This window comes from Aptenodytes forsteri, unplaced genomic scaffold, assembly GCF_000699145.1.
Source record: "Aptenodytes forsteri isolate BGI_AS27 unplaced genomic scaffold, ASM69914v1 Scaffold23, whole genome shotgun sequence".
Classification (NCBI taxonomy): Eukaryota; Metazoa; Chordata; class Aves; order Sphenisciformes; family Spheniscidae; genus Aptenodytes; species Aptenodytes forsteri.
In genome coordinates this window covers 7,048,231-7,075,347 of record NW_008796043.1, presented here as the reverse complement: position 1 = coordinate 7,075,347, position 27,117 = coordinate 7,048,231, and the positions used below count along the sequence as shown (strand labels likewise).

General features: G+C 39.4%; 1 protein-coding gene across 1 annotated transcript in view; it reads left to right on the top strand.

Annotated features, from left to right (window-relative positions):
- The first annotated feature begins 4,064 nt into the window (after positions 1 to 4,064).
- The window catches only part of GREB1L (growth regulation by estrogen in breast cancer 1 like), an 81,301-nt gene continuing 58,248 nt past the window's right edge, over positions 4,065 to 27,117 (top strand). Inside the window, exons 1-3 of the mRNA XM_019473761.1 lie at positions 4,065 to 4,116; positions 19,373 to 19,544; positions 19,757 to 19,954. Of these exons, the coding sequence (XP_019329306.1) occupies positions 19,376 to 19,544; positions 19,757 to 19,954 (367 nt within the window). The 5' untranslated portion in view covers positions 4,065 to 4,116; positions 19,373 to 19,375. The remainder of the gene's footprint in view (positions 4,117 to 19,372; positions 19,545 to 19,756; positions 19,955 to 27,117) is intronic.

The window sequence follows — 27,117 nt, the reverse complement described above, 5'->3', positions numbered from 1 at the left end:
GTGAGGTGGAAAGCAGAGTCTTGCATACAACTCTTTCAATCATGTGCCAATAATTATCTTCTGTAGAGTTTCCTATGTGTGTTTTCCCCAACTGAATGGGATTTTATCAAAGATTTCAGTGTCAGATCACTCGGTGGCTCAGAATGGGAGAGGAACTCTAAAGGTGGTGTGAGGTCCAGAGTTGGGATCCTCTTTAGGCAGGACCAAACTTGACTGGTTGTTAGTTTAATTTCCATATACTGGATGTCCAAAATGGTACTCATGGCATACTATGGGAAAATCACCTATGTTAAAAAATGGTGTATTTACCTTACTTCTGTATTTACAGTCTGGTGGTTTGATGTTGGCCTTGCTATGAGAGCACAATAGAAAGATTCCAGATAAGGATAGGGACCTAAAATCGTAACTCATCACAAATTAATAAATGTGGCTAAATACAATTAATAAATAAGGTTAAAGAAGTGCATACTGTGATTTTTCCCTGACTTTACACTGAACAGAAGACGTTTGGTTAATAGGCCCCCTATCTTGGTCTTTGTTTTACAACTCTAGCTTTTATGTCAATTAAACTCACATGCTGTCAATCTCATGTACTGTAATGATGGTTATTTCCTGTAGTGTTTGAAAACTGAACATGAGATGCTGTTTAAAGCTTTGCTGAGAGAGAAAGGAATTCTTTGCATCTCACTGCAGAGAAAGGATTCCCAGCATTTGTGGCGTCACTTTTGCGAGTATGTCACTGGGAGATGCTAATATGACCTTTCCTTTGTTAAGTAAGAGACTTCTAGCACCACCCAGGACTCCACTCTCTTCAACAAGTCCTGTTCCACCAACTGGATAGAGACTTTTGGGCATGTTTCAAGTCAGCAGTTTTTGCTTCAGTCTTACTAGGCAGAGAGTGCAGATCTTCATTTAGAAACAGACATCGTTCTGTAGACGGGTATGTGGGTGTTGGCTGGAAAATCTATCATTCTAATTTAATTTTTTTTCTAAATGGTGTGTGTTCAAATGTCAAAACACTGGGGGGCTGTTACTTGCAAATTACAGATTTATCAAGCAGCCGCTTACTTTGGTTACAGTATGCATTCGTCAAGGGCACAGGCTTGCACGATGGTTCTGAATTCCTGTAGAATTTAATTGAGTGACTGCTGGTCTGTAGGATGTGTAGATTTTAACAAGGTAATGTTTGTGTTTTGGCGAAGGACTTGTGTGACATGCTGCTGAAACTGTTCCAAAGTGCCTTTTTCCTCCATTCAACCATGCTGCTGAAACTGTTCCAAAGTGCCTTGTTCCTCCATTCAAGTCTGTAGGGATCCTGAGACAGTTTTTGTGTGAAATTTCTCCACTCTCTCTGCGCCTCTTGATTTTATCACAGGTAAATTCTACAAAATTCTTCTGTGGGGTGTTAGGAAAAAAAAGAAAATAAAAAGGCCATCAACACCACTAACTACAGCTACAACAGAAAGAATACTCTTTTTGGCCTTTAATTGTGTCAGATTCCTTTCCTCTGCAATTGACTTTCTCCCCCCACACCCCCCCCCCCCCCCAACTTGAGAGAGGTTTATGGTACTGTGTCCGTCAGGATAACCCTGTCTTAGGGTTGAAGTTGTATTTCTCCCTGAGTTCCTAGAGGTGATGTTATCTTTTGTTCACTCAGCAGTATGGTCATTCCTAAGAGCATCTGTCACTTTAGGCATTGTAAGATGGATGAGTCTCAAGTGAACTGCTGGTTGAAGCAAATGGTGAAAATAAGAAAAGACAAGGGGGTTGGGGGTCTTCAGAGGGGACAGACAACAAGGAAGCACTGTTAGAAATCAAAAGTAAGCCAGGCAGTAGTGGAAGAAAGAGCCAAGATGGATCACGTGTTAGCAGATCCCACAGGTCTTGGAAACGAAGATCGGTGGTTGATGAATCGTGAAGAGATCTTCTGTGTCTTGACAAATATGCCGCTGATTTGTTTCCTACTTCATTTGCAAATAAGGGAGGATTGGAAGGAGATGATCTGAACATCAGATGAAGAAATTGTATTTTTGTCACGTTGTGTTGTAAGGTTAGGACAAATTAATGCTGCCAATAATCAGAAAAAGGGTTAGTGATATTTTGTGTGTCTTAAATACTGTGTGAGAATCTGTCAGTCCTGAGTGGGCACGTAACAGTATAAAACCAAACCAGCATATTGGCAGTTTAGCTTTTGGAAAAAACAGTAAACTTAAAATTTGTAGCCGTTTGTATTTCAGAAGGTACTTAATGTTTTTAAAAGAGGGAAGATTCACTACGGTATCTCTGATTTAGCTGGACTAATTGAGTTAGACATTTTAACAGAAAGAAAATGATGTAAAACAACCACACCCCAAACAGAAAACTCACTCCCCCCCAAGCCACAGACACAAGCAAAACCAAACCCCCCCCCCCCAAAACCGAGCAAAGGTCTGTGTTTGCAAAAGCAGCCGGCTAAGGACAAAAGGCACTTACAGCCTAGTGTGTGTCAAGGTTTGGGAAGGGTCCAGGAGGATCTTGGCTTGAAAAATTATTTTGTCACACTATTGGCATTGGTCCATAAGGGGAAGCACTGCTTGAAAGGCGAAGAAATTAAGATGATTAGAAGCTTTAAAGCTTCACAAATGGTAGAGTATCTCTCTTCTCAATGGATGTAAATAATAGATGAAAGACCGAGAGTGACAACAAAGGATCAGGGCGTTTAAGAGAATGTGTGCAGCCTGAATAGAGGTCTGTGGCCTAGGGCCAAAGGTCTTAGCTTTGAGTGTAATTAGAAGAAAATACAAAAATGTCATTACTAGCAGGTGAAATGTTCAGCACGTGTCCGAAAAATAGCAATTTCAGAGCCAGGAGCTGTTGGAATTGGATTACTGACATTCTGCAATCATTGAAGTCTCTGCAGAGCCCTACCGTTTGGTTGGGAGCTACGCGTTAACCTTGTTGGCCATCTGCGATGGATTTACTGTTAGCATGGTGGGGATGCACAGCACAGGGTAGCATCGGTGGTCCCTGGCAATAGAGCTGTTTAATGTCCTACCCAAAACTTTTCCCGAGTGAGAGGTGAGAGTTATAGCTGCTCTCTTAAATAGGCTGATTTTTAAAAATGGGAGGAGGGGGAGGAAGCTTAAAGCTATATTGTTTTTAATTTTAAAACCTGGGTTTTGAATTCTAGGTGTACAACTGAAAGAGTCGCGTTCTGGTTTTGACAGCAGGCCCAAGACTGTGGTCTCAGCTTTAAGCCTAAAATCCCATTTGTGAGCAACAGGGAAAATTCTTTTAAATCTTTTGCAAAATATTGTCCATTTCTATTGAGAAACCAAACCAGCTTGGGTGCCTAAGAAAGTCTTGTCGAAGTCATGTCAATGATAACTTAATTTAAAGCTTTTTGTGATGTTAATTACTATTCTATACAGCGCTAGGTATTTTAGGAGTTACTCTTCTGCCTGCTGCTTGCTACACCATTGTTGCCATTCTTTCGGGTATTTCAGGTGTATTCTCTTTTATAAACTGCAATTTCTATTAGAAATGTTTTCACTTAAATACCTTTATGGGATGTCAGATAGGAGAGCAACCAGCTAATTCTGTCTTCATTTTGAACATTGATCTCCAGTTTAGCATAGATAACTGCTCACCCATTTAGTCTCTTTCTTTTTAATCCAACAGTAAAATAATTAATTCTACATTATCATCTATTTTTTATGTTTCTGTGACAGTTAGTTTTCTCATATTGATGTGCTAAGTTCCTAATATTTCATATAGTGACTTCAGTGCCAAAAATGTGCAGATTCTGTGACAAACTTGTACTTCTGGTAGAATGCAGAGAAGCAGCCATGCAGCTTCAACCAAGTATTCCTATAAACAAAAAGATGCTTTTTTAAGTGGTCAGCCCTCCTTTCCCTACCCCAGTTCAGTTTTCGCCCTAGACCAGGTTTAGATAGGCACGTTTTGTTGGCTTGTTATAAACTATATGCTGGCACGAGTCATTCTAAATTTTTTCTCCCTTCTTATTTTTCAGGTGTTCAGGAGTTTTAAACAACTTTGCAGCAAGGCTTCACAAACTCTTAGCTGCATCCTTTAATCATGACTGCATTTCAAATAGGTTAAAAGGAATCTGAGAAGGTACCGTACTTGCCTTTCCTAATAGACAATACATGGTATATTTGTGTTCAACATCTGTGCGTTCATTTCCATTGACTGCATTTTAGGAACAGTGTGGACTGTAAATAATGATTTTATTTTTGCTTCAAGCATGTACAACGTCTAAGTTCTTCAAAAATTTTGAAATTCAGTTCATATAATTAAACAGCCTTCACCAAAGAGGGCTGATTTGTGCTTCCATTTTTTTCTTATATATCCACAATGAGGTCAACTTCATTATTTAATGACCGTTCTTCTGAAGCTGTAACAATTTTCTTCTGCTGTTTTACTTAGAAGCACTGCAAATACTTCAGCAACTAACTAAATATATTTTATGCACTTGGAGGGTGGATGTTTGTTTGTTTGTTTGTCCTCTCAAAGGGTTTAAAACAAATGGGAAGAAGAATGCAGATCTTTGTAATGATTGGGATAGATTTGTGCTTCCAACTGAGGTTCTCACACGTCTTTTTTTTCTGACTTCTTAAGGGGGGGAGGCTTGCCTCAGTATACAATATTGGGCTCGCATAGTTTCATGTTGCATTTAAATAGCCAGTGTACCCAGAAGGCTGAAGATCTATTCCTGCTTTATGACCTGTTGTATCCTTGGGGCAAGGGCAGCACTGAGCAGAGGCAAGGGGGTCATGGCCACAGCCCAGGTTCTGAGCAGCGCTTGCGGGTTCCCAAAACCTGTCTGCAGGAACATTTTGCTCGGCAACATCTGGAACATGGTAGAAGTCTGGAAGAGGGGGGAACCTCTAGGATTTTGCTTCGCCAGGTGCTAGGAGGAAGCAACATTAGCCTTTTTGATGGGGGGGAGGCAGATTCTGTGGCCCTGAAGTTAGGCTAAACAATTGCGGAGGTCAAAGGACAGCTGAGTGCGGTCAATGAGACACCCTGGGGTGTATTTTGTTACTTAGTAAAAGGAGCAGCATCCTAAAACCCTAAAGGATTCTCTTGAAAATCTGTGTTGTGAAAAGGTTTTATGAGTCTGATGGCAAAAAGTGCTGATTTAGCTAAGGAATGCTTGCTTTTGTCTAAATGAAAGGCTAATCCTTACCAAATGTTGGCAGCTATTATAGTGCAGTCAATGCAGGTCTGAAAGGACAGTTAGAGTAGAAGTGTACTTTGGGATCCCAAATGTTTATCATTTTAATGGTTCTATAACTGAAAAGATTTCAGAACTTTCACCTTTGATCCTAAAATTTATACCATGAGCAAAATATTTGAAAAAGTAAAAACTAAAAACCTTCACTTACAAGTTAAAAGACTTTGTTCTTAGGGAGCTGTGCCTGCCCAGTTCCTCTATATCCCCTGACAAATTCGCTTTAGATTATCAGTTTAAACTATAACTTCTTTTAATGTGCTAACACTTATTAATTGGTTGAAAGTATGTGGGTTTTTTCTGGTCTTGAGCAATTTTTGCTGTTCTTGTTCCAATGCTCACAAAAAAAAAAATTAATAGTTTTTGAGTAATTAATTCCTATGATTTGTTTAGCATTATCTTTCTTTAAAGCGACAGCTTATTAACACTTAACATTTGTCATAGAAACAGATAAGAAATCAATGTCAGAGCCAAGACCTTGTAAATAACCCGAAAGGAAATGTAATAATGGCTGTCTCCACCAGAGAAGTGGTGGGGGAAGGACCGGGCATGTGGCAGAAAAGGTTCAGTGCTTTTTGTTTTCCTTTGGAAGGGGGGGTTGCTGCAAGACACAACCCGGGGCCTCTGGCTCTTTGGCCCTACTGTCTTACAACGCTCATTGATGAATTAGGAAGAAAAAGATACTTGGGAGCCAGCGGTGGTGGCATTTTTATAGCGACTAACCTGGTGTTTCATCTTGATCTTTAAAAGAACACCATAAGAAGAGTGAAAAAGAATAAATTGCATAATTTTCAAGGGGAAAAAAATGAGCAAAGAAGTTGACAAATAATTTTATTTTTTTAAAGAAACGTGCTTGCAAAATATAGCTCTCCAAAGAGCTTAATTTTTAAACCCTTTAGAAGTACTCTATACAGATGCTTAGCATTGATTTATGTCAAGGTTAAGGCACCTTTAAACAAATAAAGTTGGGAATGGATAAACCTACTAAAATACAAATCGCCTATTAAACACAGACGATGTTTGTATAGCATTCAGGTTGCTGCAAAACTGACACGTCTTGAAATTCTCCTGATAACCCCTTCTAAACTCATCAGGAAATGATAGCATGTGTGTTTGAGGGGTACACAAGGGAGCGGCCAGATAGGATAGAGACAGAAGGTCAGGCCTTAACTTTGACTTTCTAGGCTTCAGCTTCATGCTTTTGCAATAGGGCAATAACAAATGAAGAAAGGATTAAGGTGATTTATTTATCAGTGAGATTGGACTGGCTTTTGCTGTAGGAACTCGATGAGATGTCTGACTGAGTCTGTTTTCAGCTTTATCCCTATAAACAATGAATATCATATTTTACACATATATCTGTATGGAATTAAGGGCTATATAAAATAAAGTGTAAAATAAAGTATAAAACTGTTTAGAGAAATACGTATTTGAGCTATAATGCTTAATTTTGTTTGTAACCCTAGAATTTAATTACTCAAAATATGTAAAATGGAAGTATATGGTTTATTAAGATTTTTTTCTCATCCATTGGAGAAAATTGTTCTGTATCTATAAAGTATTTACCAGGTGGTTTTTTCCAAGTGGATTTTAGCCCACAGTGAGAATTTTATACATAGTATTTATATTCTACTGTGGCAGCAGTCACAGAAAAATATTAGGAGCACTAGTTTCTTGAGTGTCAGTATTTACTGGAAGTTTTAGATGCCTGCCTTCAAGAATGCATAGAACCTGTGAATTTTCTGTGTTATTGACTCACTAAACTGTAATAGCAGCTTTGGGAATCAAGATTGCCTCTGCTAGCATGTTTATGTTGCAGGTAAATTAAGTCCAGCCTGTAAACATCATTAAGACCTTTCCTTTTGGGAGAAAAACAAGTAGAGAAGCACATCTAATGTCTCCAACAAATAATGTATTTTATTATCATTTTTTCTTCTTCCAAGACAGAAAGACCCCATACACAATTTATCGTAGTGAGTAATGAGTTGCATCACAGAACAACTATAAGCATTAGAAATAGAAAATTGTTTTCTTCTCCTATTAAGTGTTAATAGTATGTAATTTTGGATTTTTGCATTTCTGTCTTAAGTAAAGGTAAAGGTTTTTCTTTGCCAGACCTAAATGGCATTATAAAAATGGACAAATATCCCACAAATACCTGTTGGGATTCCTAAGTATCTAGAAAAGGTAGCTTGAATGTCAAAGCTTTTCTTTTTAGATAAATCCCTGGATGTGATGTTAATGTTTTGTTCTGTTGATCGCCCGTTTTGCAAATTTCATCTTAACTGAAATCTGGGATGTTGCAGAAGGCCCAGTAGTGATGTGCATCTTTGATCTCAAACAGGGGTTGCCTCTGGTAATTTCAGAGATTCTGGACAGAGCTTTGTTTATTTTACAGAAGAATTTGTGGTATTCTGGGGAGGGAAGAAAGTAGAGTCAGCTTTGACACATGATGAACACATGTTGTGTAAAAGGAAAAGGAAGAACTCTACAAAGCACTTTGAAGTTCATTTCCACTAAAATTCAATACAAGAAATTTATTGGTTTCTTAAATAGAAATTCTATGAGCAATTTAGACACTTTTTCCCAGCAGCAGAGAAGTTGCAAAAAATGTCCACACGATACTGAGCTTGACATTACTTGTGGGTTTAAGCTGATTGTTACGGTTTTGATCTATGCAGGGTTTTCTTGTCAGTTCAGTGCATTGCTTTTTGCATAGAAATGGCCATGAAAGCAGCTGGCTTTTCTGTTTTTTTTTTTTTGTCTCTGCATCACAGGCTGAAAGTGACTGTAGAAGAATGATGTTAGGTATGCCTCTCGATCTAGAGACTGCATGGGAGCTTCAGATAAGAAAAGATTTGTTTGTTTCTAAACATATTCCGAGTTCAGATGAGCAGAAACGTGATCATTTTGACCTGTTTGAAAATGGTAGTTTCGGAAGAGCTGCACAGGAATGTGCTCCGAGTTGGACTTTATAAACATTTTGACATAACCTCTCTGCAAAAGAAGAGGGGCTTGTTTCCACCTTTGGTGGCTCCTTTTTAGGGATGATGGCTTCCAAGCCTCGTAAAAACCAGAACTCTTTTTCAGACTTGCCTTGTTTTCAGCCAGGGCTCTAGGGAGGAAAACAGCCATTTTTTGGAGGAGTTGAGGAACCAACAACCCACCTAACCTTCTTCTATCCAAGTGTGTTACTGAAGGCAAGTTTGATTACTTAAGACTTTCTTCATTACTCCTTGATCTAATTTTACTTTTTAATCTAGAAGTCTGTGTCAGGGATTTGTTTAATAATCTTCCTGTAGAGGGAAAGCAACAAAACTTGATGGTGCTTTTGGCAGGATTATGCACTTTGCAGATGAAGGAGATGTGGGAAATGCCGCATGTGAGGCTCTTGGGTGCAGGGTGTTTTCCTTTGTACAGTGTCACAGACATGCTCTGGCTGCAGAGACCGTCTCTTTTTTGAGGTGGTAACCCTGAAATTACTTTCAGGTTGCATATTTGAAGAACTGCCACGCTACATCTCCAACTCAGGAGATGCCAGCTTCAGGGGGGAAAAAAGGATTGCTAACAGCAAAAGAAAGGTTGAAGTTTACAAAGTCCTGCTCCAGTGCTTCATTTTTAGTCAGTTGTAGCTTCACAAACCTGAACATGCACCAGATAAGATGAATACTGTGGAAAAAGAAAATAATGAGTGGATGTTTCTGAAGAATTGGGTCATCTCTGTTTGGAAAGTTTTAAGAGCCAATGTACTCTGTATTACCATTATGCCTATTACTCAGAAAGATATTTTTTTAGTAGTGTCAGTTAGTACATGTTGTTAGAATTAAGAATTTTCAGAGCAACAAATGTCTCCACAAGATGAATAGCAATTAGTTTATATTGCTTGGCAATAAAAATTTCTTTGTCTACCTTTTTAGTAGCACTTTCACATGAGAAAACTTAAGAAAAAAGAAAAAGAAAAGAGCATGGGGAAAAACACTTTTACTGCAGAGGTAGATACTTAGGATGACTTTTATTAAGGATTTTTCTGTTTAATGCTTGTACTGTACAATCTGATGTTGAGATGTGTCAGAATGGATTACATTTTAACTTCTGCATCTTAGTAGTGAATTTTTATGCTGCTTTTCTATCAAATAGTGTCATCTTTGTGAGCAGTCTTAAAAAATGTCAAGCAGTGTATATGCATAAGTTCCTATATAAATAGTAGCTTATGCATACAATAAATAAATAGCATAAGCTATGATGTTTAGAACTTAGATTTTTGCAGCCTAGTGGCCTAAGGATTTACAATAATTTACATACATGATTTGCTAAGCCATAGTGCACAGTCCTACTCCATAGTCCTACTGAAGACAATAAAACAACACCAGGCAGGTGAATATGTAGTTACAGGATTGAGGTCTGAAGGCAGATCATGAGAAGTGGCGTAGAGAGGATGTGCAGGAAAAAAATGAATAACAAGTTGAGCAAACTCAGTGGTTGGAAATGACATTAATATCATTAGCTTCATATGGTGGTCTTCATTAGTCCAGTTGTGTTGAAGAGTTGATCATAAGCTTTATTGATAAGGCATTCAAAGGATGCTTGGGATTGCAGGTGAAGTGCTCAGCTTCTACATAAGCTTAAGAGATCATCATCCCTTTCATTTTCACGAGTTGATATGCCATTATTAATACCCCTTTTTATGTCATTATATGGCTCTCTTGAAACACTGGTAACTTTCCCTTTCACTTTCTTAGGATAGAAGCAACTCAGGGGAAAAAAAAAACATAATTCATGAGAGTAAGCAATTAGTGATAGTTATCAGCATTAAAATTGTTGACAAATATGGACTTGTGTTTTGTATTTAGAAAGATGTAACAAGACTGTTCACTGAGCTTCCCCGTCATGGAAATTAAAGAAGTCCACATAGAATTTTTTAAAAGTGGTGTAATGTTAGACAGTGTTCCATTTGAAATAAACATTAAATCTCTATTAAAAACACAGCTTTAAATTAATTAAGTGATGCATCTGAGAAGGTACAGTTTACATTATAGATTATTGTAAACTACATAAATACATTTTATGTCTCTAATAGTTCTGAATAGTTTGTTTTAATTAGTAATTACTAAATATAGTTGTTAGCTAATAACTTACAATAAGATCTGTGTATTACTAGCAGAGTATGTATTGTCAGTGAATGACTGCACACATGTATATGAAAAGTATATAAAAATAACAAAGTTTCAATACAAATCTGTTATGTTTGGGAACAGGTACTGATTTTGAATACATGATTTGGGGAACAAATTTGAGCTCAGAAAAACATTTCAGTAAGCAGCAAAATGCTATATGCAGTTACAGTTACTTAAATAGTTATTACATTAATTACTTAGATACTACATTAGTTTTATCTGCTGTGTTATTAGCGGTGGTAGGTGAAAGGATTCAAACATGTAACTAGCCTGATTGTGCTAACATGCTAAGTTGTTAGGAGAATAAATCGTAATTCATGTCTGCAACTAATTGCAAAATGAAAATTATACAGCAAAAATATGCCTTGATCCTTGAGCTGGGATTAAGCACCATTACTGATTTGGTTGTATCGCACGGGCATTAATAATGTGGTTAATAGTCCTATTGATTTAGGGGAGAGAACATAAATAGGGAAAGCTATGTATGAACATGCTTGTTTTAAGGAAGCAGGCTGAGATTTCCGAAAGTGCTCCTTAGTGATTTGTTTGTGCTGCCTCTGCAATGAGTGTGTGAGCATCCAGGCGTGAGCACATACTCCTTTTAAAATAATGAAGTCTTTTAACATTACCAAAACATCAGAATGAAAAGCTAGGTTTGTAGGCTGATAACCTCTTTTTTTCACCTGAAGGTTTTTCTGTTGAAAGAAAAGAGAAAATGTACCTCTTCTGTTGAAGGTGCATAGTAATGTTCCATTCCCTATGTACATTGTGAAAAATCCCAGTAGCATAAAAGGATTTGCTCCATCTTCTACAAATTAATTTTAAAAAATTTTAAATTAATTTTAAAAACCGTAGAAAACCTTCACAGTAACTTATCTGCTAATTTCGTAACATCTTTTAAAAGGCCTTTCAGTCAGAATAGGTTAAATCAACATAATTGACTCCTGAAAGCTTCTATATCATGAAGAATATTGGCCTGTTCATGTAAGGTTCATACTCCACTATATAATCTTCTCATTACTGAGCATTTCTTTTTTTTTTATTACTGGCAACTGTGAATTTTTATTAACTCTTCTACTCTTTTATAGCCTTTATGGTCAAATTTGTTGTCATGTGGTGTCCTGTCATTGTGCACAACCCAGTGTCATCAACCTTTCCATGAAACACCAGGGGATGCAATGGGAAAAGACTAGAAAGAATATATATTATTTTAATATTTTAAACACAAAATATGGTTTATTTATGGTTTCTAATTAAGTTCCTTTTTCCACAGTAGAAAGGCAGAGGAGGAATAATTAGGGAAATGGTATATTTGCAAAAGCTTGGAGGGGAGGGTAGGGTTGTGTGAACGTATGTGTGGGGGTGGATGAGAGTGTAAAAGAGACAATAAAAATGTATGAGTCCGTGCAAGTGGTGACAGAACATATAGTGCCTATTTGTACATGAGCATTTGCGTGCATAAGACAGTCTTTGCACATGAAAACTAGCCATGCATTTGCAACAGATGTCAAAAGATGTTTCTTGATTCCAAGTACCCCGCCAAATGGTATCAGCTACTGTTTTGCTCCATTAGTGTTCAAGTCTCTTTATAGTACTTTTTCATGTAGTAGTCCATATTCAGGTAGGCCTATATTGCCTTAAATGCTTCTAGCATAGCATCATTTATTCACAGAAACTAGTCCTCCATAATTTTTGAATATTGTGTAGTCACTGTAGGTGAGTTCACATAACTTAAGCAGTGAGGTCAGATGTTTTCTTTCATCTGCTTGTCGCATCTGTTTACTGAGGAAATGGCATCAAATGAAATTTGGCACATGCTTAATCCTTAAATCATCTCAGTCTTCACTAGAGGAATGTGTTGAGCATCCTCAGTGCACCGACTGCACCAGTTTTCCTCTCGCTGTGCCGCAGGAGTTCAGCCTGCCTGGAATGTGACATTTCTTTTCTGAGTGGGAGCCATAACCTGGAGAAAAGTAAAGCCAGTGCAAGGTCTGTACAGTTCTTGTCACAAAGCTTCATGTGCAGAAATCTTGTGAAATGACTTCCAGCTCCAGTTTGGGTATAAGAAGAACTGATTGTCGGGTTTATGTAGTTTGATTCTAACTCCACAGGCTTAACTCCGAAACGTTGTAAAACTTCAGACTTAGAAAAGATTACATCTAAAGATTCTGGGAGAGTTTTATCAGAACATTTGAAAGATGAAGAAAAATGCAAGGTGTTAGGCAATAAACACAAGTGCTGAACTTATAACTTAAAATTACTGAACTACAATTTTGTAAATCTTGAGCTTAACTTGCATTGAATTCTCTAACATTGTACTTCGCAATATATTCTATGTTTGATTGCAGTTGTAAACTCCTCTTTATGTGTACAGCTCAGTACACAATACTGTTAAAAAGAACTAGAGAGACATTTCAAATTTTAAGTAAAAAAGATGAGATTGAGTTTCAGTTTCTATTTCTTGGTGGTTTTCCTTTTTTGACCTCAGTGTTACCTCACTGCTGGTTTATACTGTGAAGCTGAAAACTCCAGAATCACTGAATTTTAAAAAATGCAATTCAGACTTAATTTTTGCAGTATTTGGGGGTGAATTGAAATTGACAGCTTCATGCATAGAAGTTCACTAACACCATCCTGAATTCAGGTGTGAATTTTACCTTTAGTATGTTTATTGTTTTGTGAACTGTGCCTGAAGACTATGGGGATAGTCTTGGGGTGGAAGGGATGGAGCAGTAAGCGCATAGCAGCGTCCATATTAGCACCACTTGTGATTAGCTTTTTTTGTTTCATGTTGTGGGGGAACAGCTGCCCTGTTCCACCATGCTGCATGTAGCTCTATTGTGTATCTATTTGCCTCTGTCCAAGGAATTGTCCAAATCCCAGGTAATCGAATGCACTACTCCAAGTACAGAGACTATTAATTGAACAATAAGAGGAAGAACCTTGTCAGGAAAAAATGGGCGTTCTTGATCTTTCCCATTCCTCTGACACAGTAGTGGCAACATCAGACTGAAAGACTAGATTCTAAATGGTACTGGATGCTATCAATATTTTCTTCAAAATAAAATGAAAAGTAAAAATGAAAGGAAACTCCACTGTAAACAGAGTCAATATAAACTAATCATTCATTTTTCCTGAAAGACTTTGTGAACTAATTATTTGTCTATCACTTGCTACATAAGATTGTAAACTCTTTTACAGTTGAGTTTGAATATCCCTAACCAAGACAAAAGCAGGGTGAGAATCTCAGGATCTTGAAAGGACTGGGGGTGGAGGAGGGGGAAGGATCTTACAAAGGTTATGAGATAAGGGGTCTGTTAATGAGACTACTCTGCCTTGCACTCTGGTATTGACTCACATATAAGTCTTTCCCCACTGAATGCTACAGTTAATGCTGGGTATATACTTTTGACTTTGAAGTCTACACTTTTAATTAGCGTATATATTTGTTATTGTCGTTACTAACTGTCATCCTTTCTGCTGTATGCGTGTTCGTGATACATCCTAATCATGCTCTAATGGGAAAAAATACTACTTCCAGAACTTCAATAAGAATGATGTAAATAATAGAAAATGCTAGCTGTACCTGAAACAACCAGTTCCCAAACAATTCTACAGCATAAATAGATGCCTGGTCTCTCTTTGACTAAGATAACCCTCTGAGATACAGAAGCTGTGCTGGGCCTTGCAGTGCCTTTGTGAAGGAACTTGCTTTCTTTTCCTTTGAAGAGAAACTTTCCTGTGGGGTTAGGCCAGATCAGAAGCCAGATTATGTGTTTTGGAGAACACAATTACATCATTAGGTTAAACACAAAGTAAGGACTTGATAGAGCCGACTTAATGGAGGGTGTTTGCATCAGATTCATCATTCGCTATCAGGTAATTGTGAAATTGCTTTAAGCCATAACAACAACACTCACCCCCTCCCTCATCCTCCAGTTCAGTTCCTCTCCTTTAAAGTCTCTGGGGTCATGACCCACCTGGAGGCCAAATATGTGGTATCTGGTGTACTGAATGATCTGATTATATTTTTACTAGCAGAGCCTTCAACTCAATGTGCAGTTCTATTCCAAAGAGCTATTGGGTAACAATCCAATTTCCAGAGGTTACTTTTTTTTGATATGTGAAGGACCATAGTCACCTGTCTTTCTAACTAAAAGTGGGTAGTGTTTACTGTACTTACATACTGCAAGTCTTCTGGAGCTATAAAGAAGCTGGGCTCTGGTTCTTCTTGAACATCCAGTCATGTTTCTGCACAGATCTTTTGAAACCTGGATGACAGCATAGGACAAGATTATTAGATTGAACTGACAAGACTTTCTTGTAAGTTTAGCTTCTGGGGTTGAAAGAGTCATCAGAATTTCCCTGGGTCCTTCACCACGCAGTTAAGCGATGCAGTGCTAAAATCAATCATCTTTGAAATTTTGCTTTATATTACTTCCATTTCTGTCTGCCTTGATGGAAGCTCCCGTCAATTGTAGTTTTGTTTTCTGTAATGAATACCCATATTTACTTTTTTATTAAAAACTGTAGCATTAATACTTCTTCACTTGTGGTCCGGTTAGTGGAATTTCATGATTGCCTTGTTCATGTCTCTTTGTAAGGACACAGATTGAGATGTGAGGGCTGCCTTCCAGCTCTGTTGTTAAGGCAGCTCTCAAACTCCAGCAAATCTCACAGTTAATCCTCCAGTTCAGTGATGGGCCACTGCAAAGAAGACTTGAAGTAGGCTTAGGAAATCTGCTTTGAAGAAGCATAGCAGCAGTGGAGATGTGTTAGGTAGTAATCGTGATGCCTCAGTATCTGGATCTTTGCAGAGAAGTACCCTGAGAGTGATAGAGCCTGGAGCTGCAGGTGATCTTCATGTTAGGAAATTGTCCTCTTATTTCATGTTTTGCTGCAGATTTCATTTTGAAATGATTCCGTTTTAATTGTGTCTTCTAGTCTTCCTATAGTAAGTTTTAAGGACATGAAAGAAAAATTGTCTGAGTAGAGTGGCAAAGTTGGTGAGGTAAAGAGGGGAAGCCTGGAGAGTGGCCGTTATCAAACTGAACTGTCTTCCTTGGCGAGGGGAAGCCTGGAGAGTGGCCGTTATCAAACTGAACCGTCTTCCTTGGCAGGGGGGTGGGGTGGGGTGGGGGAGGAGGACAATGCATAGCAGCAAATCTTACTGTACATACATACTCTGCATAATGCACATATTAACATCCTGCAGAGTCCAATCCAAAACAGAGCTCAAAAGGTTGGTGAGGGAAGCAGGCAACTTATGAATTACACTGGTATCCAGTGGTGGAGGTAAAAGGAAAGGTGAGGGTTGGAATACTGTATTACAGATGTGCAAATTGCTTGTTGCTGGGAATCTAACCAGCTCTGTGCTGAGCTAGCTGCAATTAGTGCACATGTAGATACGGAAAGAATTATTTACCCCAAATCAAACCTCCCGCCCATTAGAAACCTCTCAGTGCACCTAGGTAGGCTCCGGCGTAGTTCGGTGCAGCATGGCTGGATGCAGGACAGTGGGTGTGCGGGTGAGCACTGATGTATCAGTGTTGACGGGAGAAAAACAGGCGTGTGAGATTGAGGAGGAGCTCCTCAGTCAAGCCCGGCTCCGTTTCCTCTCAGACACTGTGTCTTATATTCTCAGCAGCACCCAACCTGGGACCGTCTTTTCCCATCCCCTCGAGCTCACTGACGCTACTGTGCAGAATTTTAGGGAACGCTTGTCTTAATTTCACTCTAGAAAGCAACAGGGTTTTTTTTGTTTGTTTGTTTGCTTGTTTTTTACCAAATGGCCGCATATAGGAATGTAGGATAGACATATTATGTGGATAACTTTTTTTAACAATGAGCATTAATTTAGTTACATTAAATCATTGGCTTTGGTCACGTTTAAATGCAGTTATGGCAGGTACATGTCTTCATAACAGAAATGTTTGTTTCCTCTTTTTTCCTTCCCTTCAAATTCCACCAATTTATTTTTCCTCCAGGCTCTGTGCTGCCTCCTCAACCCCCCTCCGCACACATGAGCACGTTTAAAGCACGTTATGCTCCTGCTGCCTCCTCTGCCGCTGCTGCGGTGTTGCTCGCTGTGAGCTGTCTCCCATTTACACTGGGAGGAGGAAAACGAAGCGCTTCCTAATTGCACCAGAATCAAAAGCAGAAACACTTAAGGCATTAATACCTTGAATTGGTGCTCCTGGCTTTCGGGCAGGCTGGATCAGGATGGCACAACCCGAACCGGCCAGCAGCTCGCTGTCGGAGGGTCTCGCCAGTTCCTCTCCCCTGCAGAGGGAGAGCCTCCTGCTTGCCCCCGCCCCCCCCCCCCCCCCAGCTCCCTTGAACTCCAGATGAGGCCCAGCTGCCCTAATGGCCTCGGGCGGTGTTAGGAAATCAGCTGCCCGGTGCTGGCTCCCTGGCGCTGGTCTCCGGGGCTCCCAGCTTCCCCCGCCGCAGCCCAGCAGGACCCCCGGCCGCTCTGCCCTCTGGTACCGCCGCCTGCCCCGGCTTGCACAAACGCGTCCCCGACAAGGCTTCCTCCTGCTCCGCCTCCACGCTGCAGAGAGCAGGGCTCGCGCAAGTTGCGGTTCCTAAGCTTTCCTTTACTTGGCCTTTCCAACTGCAATCTTGTTTTCTCTTGGCACGCTAGAAATGTCCTCCAGTAATATTAACCAACCTTCTCAGGTAAATCCACGACCGTCGCCATCCACAAGCAAGTCTCTTTGTATAGATTCCAGGGAGGCAAATTAAATAGGCTTGGCTCGCCAGTATTTTTGCTGTGCGCATACTATATTTTATTAATAGTTTCCTGTCAAAATGAAAATAGTTGGCATAGATTGTATACAACGTATAGATTGTAGAAAATGTGGAGGATGAGCAGACTTCAGGCAGGTGATGTGCTGTGGGAATTGCAAATTTCCTGATTCTTAAAGATTGACTCATTTTTCTTACGGTATTTTACCTGAAGTCTTTTCATTTTAATACATTCCTGAAATCCTACCTTAAGCACATCGTACCTGACAGAAAATTCCACAGCACAGAAATGAAATTTTATGGTATGCAATTTAATGATATAATAGGTTGTCATGATTTCACTGACATTTATGGAAATATCATCACTGATTTCAGTAAAACCAGGATTTCAGTCACTTAGCTGTTTTTCATCAATTCTTTGTTCAAAGGCACCTGACAGGATTTAGTGTACTGCAACCTTATTCATGTTTCAGCGTAATTTTTTCCCTAACTCATTTTGTAGTTGTGTGTTTGTACACACTCCCTGCCATTCCAAATTTAATGAAAACTTACAAAATGAAAAAGAAAATCTACTTGTCTTAAATATTTTATTGCTGAAACACCTGAATGTGTCACATTAAGAAATTGTGTTTATATTGTCTCCGGTTGGGGCAGGGAAATGCTGTTGCCCCAAAATTTATTAAAAGTGGGTCTAAGTCAGAGATGTGGAATTCTTTGCCCAAAGCTGTATAAGTCTCTAACTGAACAGGGAACTGAGCCTCTCTGCCGGGTTGGAGGTGAGTAATTAGATAAGCTTCATGCCTATGTATTCCAGTAGTATAGTAATATTTAGCTCTTAAATATTTGTCTATACCAGCAGATCTCAAATGCTGCTGTAAGTGGCTGTCATCATTATTGCTCTCTTACCCGTGGCCCTGAGGACCTTGAGCAACCCAGTGATAAAGCAGGAGTGGAATTGTAGGTTTTCTAAATGCCAACTTATCTTCTCAGCCAAGGTCTCTTCCTGGTTATAGGGCTAGGTGACATCTAGTGAAGGGAAGTACAAAGATAATGTTATAAGGTTTTGTGCTTTTCTATCTATTGATTTAGCTGGGGAAAAGTTATCTCTGTTGAAATAAAATTCTCTGAAAATGCAGTCTTGTATTCACAACATTGGAAAATGTTAGATTGCTGTTTCTTTGGAACAAATGTCATACAGTATAATGATCTAGCAAAGTGGAAAATTTCATGTTTCATTGAGTCTCCCTCGGCTCATTGTAAAACTTCTGTGGCCATCCTGCTACTAAATGTTTACATTTGAGAGTCTGTATCCTAATGCGGGGGGCACAAATACAACAGGCTGTGGCCTGTATAATGTCATCCAAGGAGAAGTAATGGTCTGTTTGTGCTTGAATATTTCATGACGTTCATAAATTCATCATTGTTATAAACATAAATGTTAATTGTCAAAGCAGATATTATTATCACTATACTGGTGTAAAGCATAGTTTAAAATAAAAACATTTCACAGCATTTGCTGTGTATGGTTTGGGTGTTATTTTTTTCTCTCTTTTTTTACTTATATCTTCTGTTGTAAGAGCACGATTAGACAATCTGAATTACATGGATCAGACTACATGTAAATCATAGTGTTACATTGAAGATAAGACATGAAGACCCTGAAAAGACAGAGAACTGACCTTCTGCTAATTTCAGTTAATCTTAGCAACAGCAAAAAAGTTATTGGATGTGTCTATGTGTTATTCCTCTGCAAATGATGGCATACTAACAAGTAAAATTATGTTAACACAGTTAGACAACTAGTGATGAAACCAAACTTGACGTTTTTAATTTTCTATGTTATGTACCCTTCTGTAGTCTACTCTGAAAATCCTAAAAAATACAGTAATAATGATTTTATCTACCCTTCATTAAATTCTACACCAGGCAGGTTCTTGAGGCTGTTGAGAGGCCATGTATGCAGAAGACACAAAGCAGTGTGTTGGAAATGTGCTAAAAGCTGTTATTGAAACAAGAGGACGCAGTCTACCAGATTGAGAGAGAAATGTGAACATGCAGTACTAGTTAGAGGTGTTATTTTCATAGCATACTTTCTTAATAACTTTATATCACTGTCATGGTGGATGTTAATAAGACCTTACTCTTTCATTTGTAAATGGTCTGCATATGCATTTTCCCACCCTCTTATCAGATGTTTTCTTTGTGTTTCTAGATCATGGGGAATTCATATGCAGGGCAACTAAAATCTGCTCGTTTTGAAGAAGCTCTTCATAACTCTATAGAAGCTTCTCTGAGATGTAGCAGCGTTGTCCCACGGCCAATCTTCTCACAGCTGTACCTGGATCCTGACCAGCCTCCTTTCTTGCCGGAAGGTAACCATGAAAGTATGGCACGTTTCAATTGTTGTTTTTCTGTGTGAGAAAAGGGTGGGATATGTTTCATTAAAAAACCAAGAAGCCGCACAGCAGTTCATTGTGTGACACAAAATCTGAATCTTGGGCCTCATTAAGCGGAAAGAATGGCATGCTGGTTATTTTAAAAGGAGCTAAATGCAAGTACTGATGAAAAGTTTATTTTATTTTTTATTCTTGCTCAGATGTGAAGCCAAAGGTAGAAGAGTTGGATAAAGAGTTAGTACATCGCTATTCACAAAATGGAAACCTGGACTTTTCTACCAACCAAACTGTTAATGAAATGGAAGATGAAGAGGAGGATGAAGACATGTCAGATTCCAGTAGTCCACCAATCCCGTATTCACAAAAACCTGCCCCGGAAGGGTCTTGCACTACTGATGGTTGGTGTCCGTTCTTTTACATGTGTGACCTTTACAACTAATTCTCAGTATAATGCATAGTCTCTACAGTTAGAAACTCTTGAGCTAGGAAGTCTGGAAATACAGTTTATAGTCAAAGCCTTCAATATGAGAAAATACGGAGTAAGAGGACTTGTTTCAGGACATAAAATGTAATGTATTATTTGAAAGCAGGGTCTAAGACTTGCGGTGGCACTTTATTAGTTTCTGAAAGCCCCTTATTTTCTTTGGTCATCATTGGTTTACTGTCCTCAAAGAAGTTGCATAAGTTGGCATCAGTATGGCTGGTTCTCAATCTATCCCTGAATTATTCTCAGAAACGTTGGCAAAGCTGGATTTAGTTACTTCCATGGGCAGAAAGAAGAGTTTGGAGAGACAAAATGGAGAAGAGACTTGGTGTTCCTTCTGCCGCCAAGGGGATAAGAGGGATGGTAGTGGAAGCTTGTCTGGTTTGTCTTTGCCACCTGCCTGCTGGCCATTGCTAGTTTACCCTGAGCTGTCCTGATTGCTGTTCTAGATCAGTAAAGTTGTTGACAGTACTATTTTTGTTTGGTTTTAAATGTGTTAAAGAAAGGGTCAGATCATTATGAATTGGACCAAGTAAACTTGATGTAATTGGTTCATCTTATCTCATAATTGTGCTATTCTGAAGATTTAACTTCCTTAAAGAAGGAAGATATGTTCATATTTATTAGATATGCTTCTCTTAAAAACAACTCCTGCCCCCCTCAAACCCTTGGAAACAAACAACCCTTCCCACCAGGTCCAAAACCTGTTCTTGACATTTTATTCAGTCTCTTCCTGAATTAGGGGCTTCCTTGTGCAGAGGTCATAAAAAGTCGTAATTTGTAGAATGGTTTGGTACCTTATTATAGTGTATGTTTATATGTGGTGATAGAGGTAAGCACTAGTGACTGGTAATCCTTTGACATTTTTTGGGGGTAATTGGTGGCAGATGTTGATGTTTTTGCCTTTACCCCTTCTGAATGCAGCTTATATAAGCATGTTTACTCTCCATAACAATGTACCTCCAGTTCCCTGTAATACAAAGAACAGAAAGGCTGGCTGCTATGAGAAGCTGGGGAATATTCTTGGGAGAATTTGTTATTCACACAGAATTGTGTTTGCTATCCTTTGGAGGCTTGTAAATTGGTAGGAGCAGAGAAGGAGAAAGTATAAAACGATGTATTCCTAGGAAGGTATTCTCAATTGCGGACAAGTATCAGTAAGGGCTACAAAATCTCCTGTAGAGAGCAGGAGCAGTTCTGATCACTTCTGTTAAAGAAATGTAAAATAAACTGGGCAGGATGCAGAGGAGAACCAACAGGATGGTAAGAGGAAGGAGTTCTATCTAACGAGGCTTTTTGCCTGCCAGGACAAAAGCTGAGATGGCGTATGCTTACACCTTCTAAATATACCAAGGATAAAACACTAAGGAGGGAGAAGAGCCGGTCATGCCAACAGGGCCCTGCGGAAGTGTAATGGATGCGTAAAATGGTTGTGAATGCATTCAGGTTAAAGGTTTAGGATTCTTTGACTATTGGTGACACAGTTCTGGACCAGCCTGCCAGTAGTGGGAATAGGGCTCAAAACCTTACCTGGCTCCAAGGCCACCATTCATTCGATTGTGAAAGAGCTTTTTATATGACGTCAAGAGATCTTTCTCAGTCTCACTCACACGTTCTGGTGATCCCTGGTTGCGCTTGCATGCCCAGACAGAAATGTTAGTTGTGCGTTTCCAGTTAAATGTCCGTGTCTTTACTTGAGAGGTGACCTTTCATCCACATGCAAACTGTTCCATGTTTGCCAGTGCCTTTGCCGCCTCTGCTCAGGAGAGCTTCAAAAGGCTGCCCTGCCCGATGTGGCACTGCAAGGAGGTGCTCGGCTGTCGAGCGCGCACTGCGATGCAGACCTCTAGGCTGTGGCTGCATATTGCATGTCACAAGGTTATGCCTAGTTATGCTATAGTTACATAATATATGCTCATGTATATATGTAATATTATGCTTTTTAGTATGTCCTGGAAGAAGATGACCTTCCAGGGGCAGTTCTGTGTTTTGATTTTTATCTAGAAGTCCTTTTATGATCAGAGCACCCTAGAAGAAAGTTTCCTATGTTACATCCACAGAATTTTAGGATTGTTCATTAGTCTTTGTTAAGTTTACCATTCTGAATTTACAAAATCTGTCTCGCTCTTCAGTGTTGTTCTCAAGGAGCTAATTTAAGAGAGCAGAGGTTTTGTATCTGGAAAAGGAAAGGAAAATACATTTTTTTAAATACTGCTAATGAACTGTTAGGACAGTTTTACGTAAGTGTTTAAAACACACAGGGTCCCAAACATTCACGCTGAAGACAGTATCTCAACAAGATATTAATCTGATAGCTCATCTTTCATCTCGTGAATATGCCCTTCCAGAGATGTAAGACAGGATCGCTGCCATTGTTTACATCCCTTATCTTAGTTATTTAATTACAAAGATAAATAACATTAGGAAAATGTTAAATAATACTGATAGACTAATTGAAGTCACTGTAAGTGTTTGGATGCTTTAAACTAAGCATGTATTTAACTACTTATCCAAGAGCAAAATATTGGTACTAGAACCTGCAGTTCATAGCTCCGCTTGCTGTAAAACCCATCTCCCACCTTTTAGCACAGATGGGGTGAAACCTTTTTTCCTTTTAAGGTATTTGTGCTGTTTGTTTTTCCTGAATTCAGGATTTATGCCATAACCATCATATTTTCTGTGGTGACTTGTTCTTTTATTCATATGGCTGAGTTTTCAGTCACATGGGTGCAGGAAGTAGATCTTAATGCCTTTATTCATCAGTTAAAAAAATAAGTGCCTCACAAGTGACAGTTTGTTGGATGTTCCTTCTTAGCTGGCCATAATAGCAGATCCCTTAACTCTCCTGTTAGCCCACTGGAAAGAGCAAATGCATTTGCCATAGTTCCTTACTATTAGTCATAAAAGTAAAGACACTGTAATCAAGAAGAATAATGGTATTTGGGGGATTCACTTATTTTCAGGGGCTTTTTTTTCTGCTCAGCACAAACTTTTGTAACTAGCTTACCTGTTCTGTGAAAATAAGGTTTTCGTTTTCATACAGGTGCCTCAAATACGCAACAAAATAATCCAAGAAGCTGTTCTGAACTACTTGTTTGCTGTAGCTTTAAAAGAGGCTATTTCTAATTTGTGGAATAGCATTCTATGCAAGCTGTGGGAAACACAATAGTAGCACCTTTCTTTTGTTAGTAAATCCTCAATTTACCTGATGCTTAAAGAAGGGCCAAGGTAGTTTCAGAAGCAATTAGGCAAGCAGGTACTTAACACCTGATCAGTTACTGTGAAGTTACAATAGCAAGTGACAGTGACCGGTAATTCATATGTAATTCTTGGAAGCTAATTCCTTATGCAAATACCTCCATTTATTGCAGTACAACAAGGGGCTGGTACCCCACATTGAAACTACCTTGTTACTGGTGGGAAAAGGGAAAATATATACAAATTTCATTTTTAAGAAGATTCCAGCACTTCTAGGTGTTGACAGTTGTGGGGATACATTTTCATTTTCAGGAAGATGGGACTGGATTAATTTAAATGAAGTGATGTTGGAGAATGCAAATTTGCTTCTCAGAAGCAAAAACTAATGAATTTTCTTTCAAACAAATGCAGATAATGTCTGTAAAAGCTATTCATTATTCTTTTTTGTGACTGCTCTTGGTATTTGCAAATCTCTAATCAGAATATAAATGCCTGTTCTTTATTTAAAACAAAGCTGAGATCCTGTGGGAAGATGATTTTTTTTAATGGAACAGCTCAGCTGTGTGCTTTTACATTTTATAATTACACACTGATAAACAATTTCATAAAGAGAAGCTGGTTTGCTTTAGTGGCTCATGGGTTTTCTCCTCTTCATACTTAGATGTCTGTAAAAGGTACGTAGGTAAATGTGACACCGAAGTGCCATTCTTTTTTCTTAAGAGTTGTATGTGCTAGTGCTGCTTGACATAGAAATTTAGGTGCAAACTCAATTATAAACCAATAGCTATGAAATGTAAATGGATTTTGCATGTTCTAAATCTTAAACATGGGCAGCACAAGTTCTGCTTGTACAGAGACATCATGTCTTGTCATTCCTAATGTGGAAATGGTTATCTCTCACAAATAATTAAATATCAATGCAAAATCATTCAAAACAGAAGAAAAAAAGGTTTGGGGTCTCTGTGTTGCTTGCTAGTTGGAAAAATACAATTTTATATATATAAATATAGCAGAGAAAGGGGTTAATCTCTCCTTCCTCTCCCCACAGTCAGTTACTTGCTTCCAAATTAATGTTTCTCACGTGGAATTTTCTCATTCAGTTTAAAAAAGCAGCAGGAACTTAAAACTCGAAGAGTGATTTGCAGCCGTAAAAGCCAAGGGAAAGAAGGATAATGAAGGGCTCTTGAACATACCACCTGCTTGTCTTTGAAGGAAGATTCAAGACTTTTACTGCACAGAAGCAGATTTGCATTCTCTCCCTATCTCCTGGTCAAAGTGAGCCCCAGCTGTACCTGGCCAAGCTCCGCAGCCCTCCTTGGCTCTCTTGTTGCAGCTGTTGAATAAACAAGAGAAGAGCCCCCGGAGGCTCTGAGGGTCTGCCTGTGCTGCCCCCTCTTGCTGCGCACCCATCGGGATCCCTTTCCCCTCTGCAGAAGGGGAGCCAGAGGAAACCCTCAGTGTCAGCCCTGTTACTTGTCTCGCTCCCTCAGAAGACGAGGTTTCAGCAGTTGCCTGTGAGCTCTGCTGCCCGTCTGTTGGGAAGCTGGTAGCTGCTTTCTGCCACTTCTGGTAGAGAAGTAGAGATCCTAAAGGTACTAAATTTCAGCAAGATTTATGAAGTTCAGGAGCTGGTTGGATGACATTGGTGTCCCCAAACTAATGTCCCCTGGGGCAGAAAAGTAATTGCAGCTCTCCTCTTACACAGCCTGAACATTACAGAGGCATGTGCTGGCCAGCCAGTCTACACATACATACCTCTGATCCCGAGATGTCGCCAACCAAAGCAGAGGAGGATGCCGGAGGAGATTGTGCAAGGAGGAAGAAGGGGAACATGGAAGGGATCTGAGAGCATTTTGGGTGGCGTAAGAGACGATACGGGGGTAAACTTTAGGTATTGTTTGCGCATTAGGCAGGATGTGGCATTTCTACAGTACAGTCCTCCACATCCTAAATGGTGGGAAATATTACATATTTTCAGATCAGCAGTCTCTCAGGTAAGAGGCTGCTGTTGCCTGTGGTAGCAGACTGAAATAATCTGTTTGTTTCGGTGGGTACTGCTAAGATGTTACAGAGTAATGCTTATAAACTTGTTAAGATGTTGTGATGGGTTTCCTTAGGGTTTTCCTGCACCTTCTCCCCTGGGGACTCAGGAGACTGGTGATGTGCAGCTGCTCAAAGCGTAGCTGATGTTGTTTTGCTCCTAGCCTGGATGGTAGCAGAGTCTTTGCTTCCGTCTCGGATGTTGTGGAGTGCTGGAGCGTTGCTTCATCTCACTGGGACATCAAAACCCTCAAGCATCCAAAGAGGCTCTAAGCTTCTCATACGATCTTCAGCCCTCTCAATGTCGTGTGCTCTTTCTGAAAGCAAGTCTATATGGAAACATAACTGTTAACAAAATTGACAACCAAAATCCTGCTTTCTTTGGTGTCCTAGTATTGCTATTACTCAGAATTAATTCAAAAGCCTCTTTTTAGTCACTGTTTGTGCTTCTGGGCATTATCTGAAAATTTTTAGGTAGAGACAAGGCTAAGGAGTAATTGTGTAAAAGCACAGGTTTAAATCTGTCTTGCAATCTTACCGCACTTGCTGTTTCATTATCCTTATCTACAGATTTCCTGTTTGCCCACATTGTCAGCAGTGGGTAATTTTCTATTTTAATACTAAATTTCAGCAAGATTTATGAAGTTCAGGAGCTGGTTGGATGACATTGGTGTCCCCAAACTAATGTCCCCTGGGGCAGAAAAGTAATTGCAGCTCTCCTCTTACACAGCCTGAACATTACAGAGGCATGTGCTGGCCAGCCAGTCTACACATACATACCTCTGATCCCGAGATGTCGCCAACCAAAGCAGAGGAGGATGCCGGAGGAGATTGTGCAAGGAGGAAGAAGGGGAACATGGAAGGGATCTGAGAGCATTTTGGGTGGCGTAAGAGACGATATGGGGGTAAACTTTAGGTATTGTTTGCGCATTAGGCAGGATGTGGCATTTCTACAGTACAGTCCTCCACATCCTAAATGGTGGGAAATATTACATATTTTCAGATCAGCAGTCTCTCAGGTAAGAGGCTGCTGTTGCCTGTGGTAGCAGACTGAAATAATCTGTTTGTTTCGGTGGGTACTGCTAAGATGTTACAGAGTAATGCTTATAAACTTGTTAAGATGTTGTGATGGGTTTCCTTAGGGTTTTCCTGCACCTTCTCTCCTGGGGACTCAGGAGACTGGTGATGTGCAGCTGCTCAAAGCGTAGCTGATGTTGTTTTGCTCCTAGCCTGGATGGTAGCAGAGTCTTTGCTTCCGTCTCGGATGTTGTGGAGTGCTGGAGCGTTGCTTCATCTCACTGGGACATCAAAACCCTCAAGCATCCAAAGAGGCTCTAAGCTTCTCATATGATCTTCAGCCCTCTCAATGTCGTGTGCTCTTTCTGAAAGCAAGTCTATATGGAAACATAACTGTTAACAAAATTGACAACCAAAATCCTGCTTTCTTTGGTGTCCTAGTATTGCTATTACTCAGAATTAATTCAAAAGCCTCTTTTTAGTCACTGTTTGTGCTTCTGGGCATTATCTGAAAATTTTTAGGTAGAGACAAGGCTAAGGAGTAATTGTGTAAAAGCACAGGTTTAAATCTGTCTTGCAATCTTACCGCACTTGCTGTTTCATTATCCTTATCTACAGATTTCCTGTTTGCCCACATTGTCAGCAGTGGGTAATTTTTCTATTTTAAATCTAGACGTAGAGTGGTATTTTCTAAGCATGTCAGGCATTCAGTGAAATCTGAGTAGCTAAATATTTAAGGCCAGTTTTGAAAATTCTAGACATAATACCCAAATGGCATAAGCATTTGAATAAGCAAATTCTATTTTGTTCCTATGTTTATCT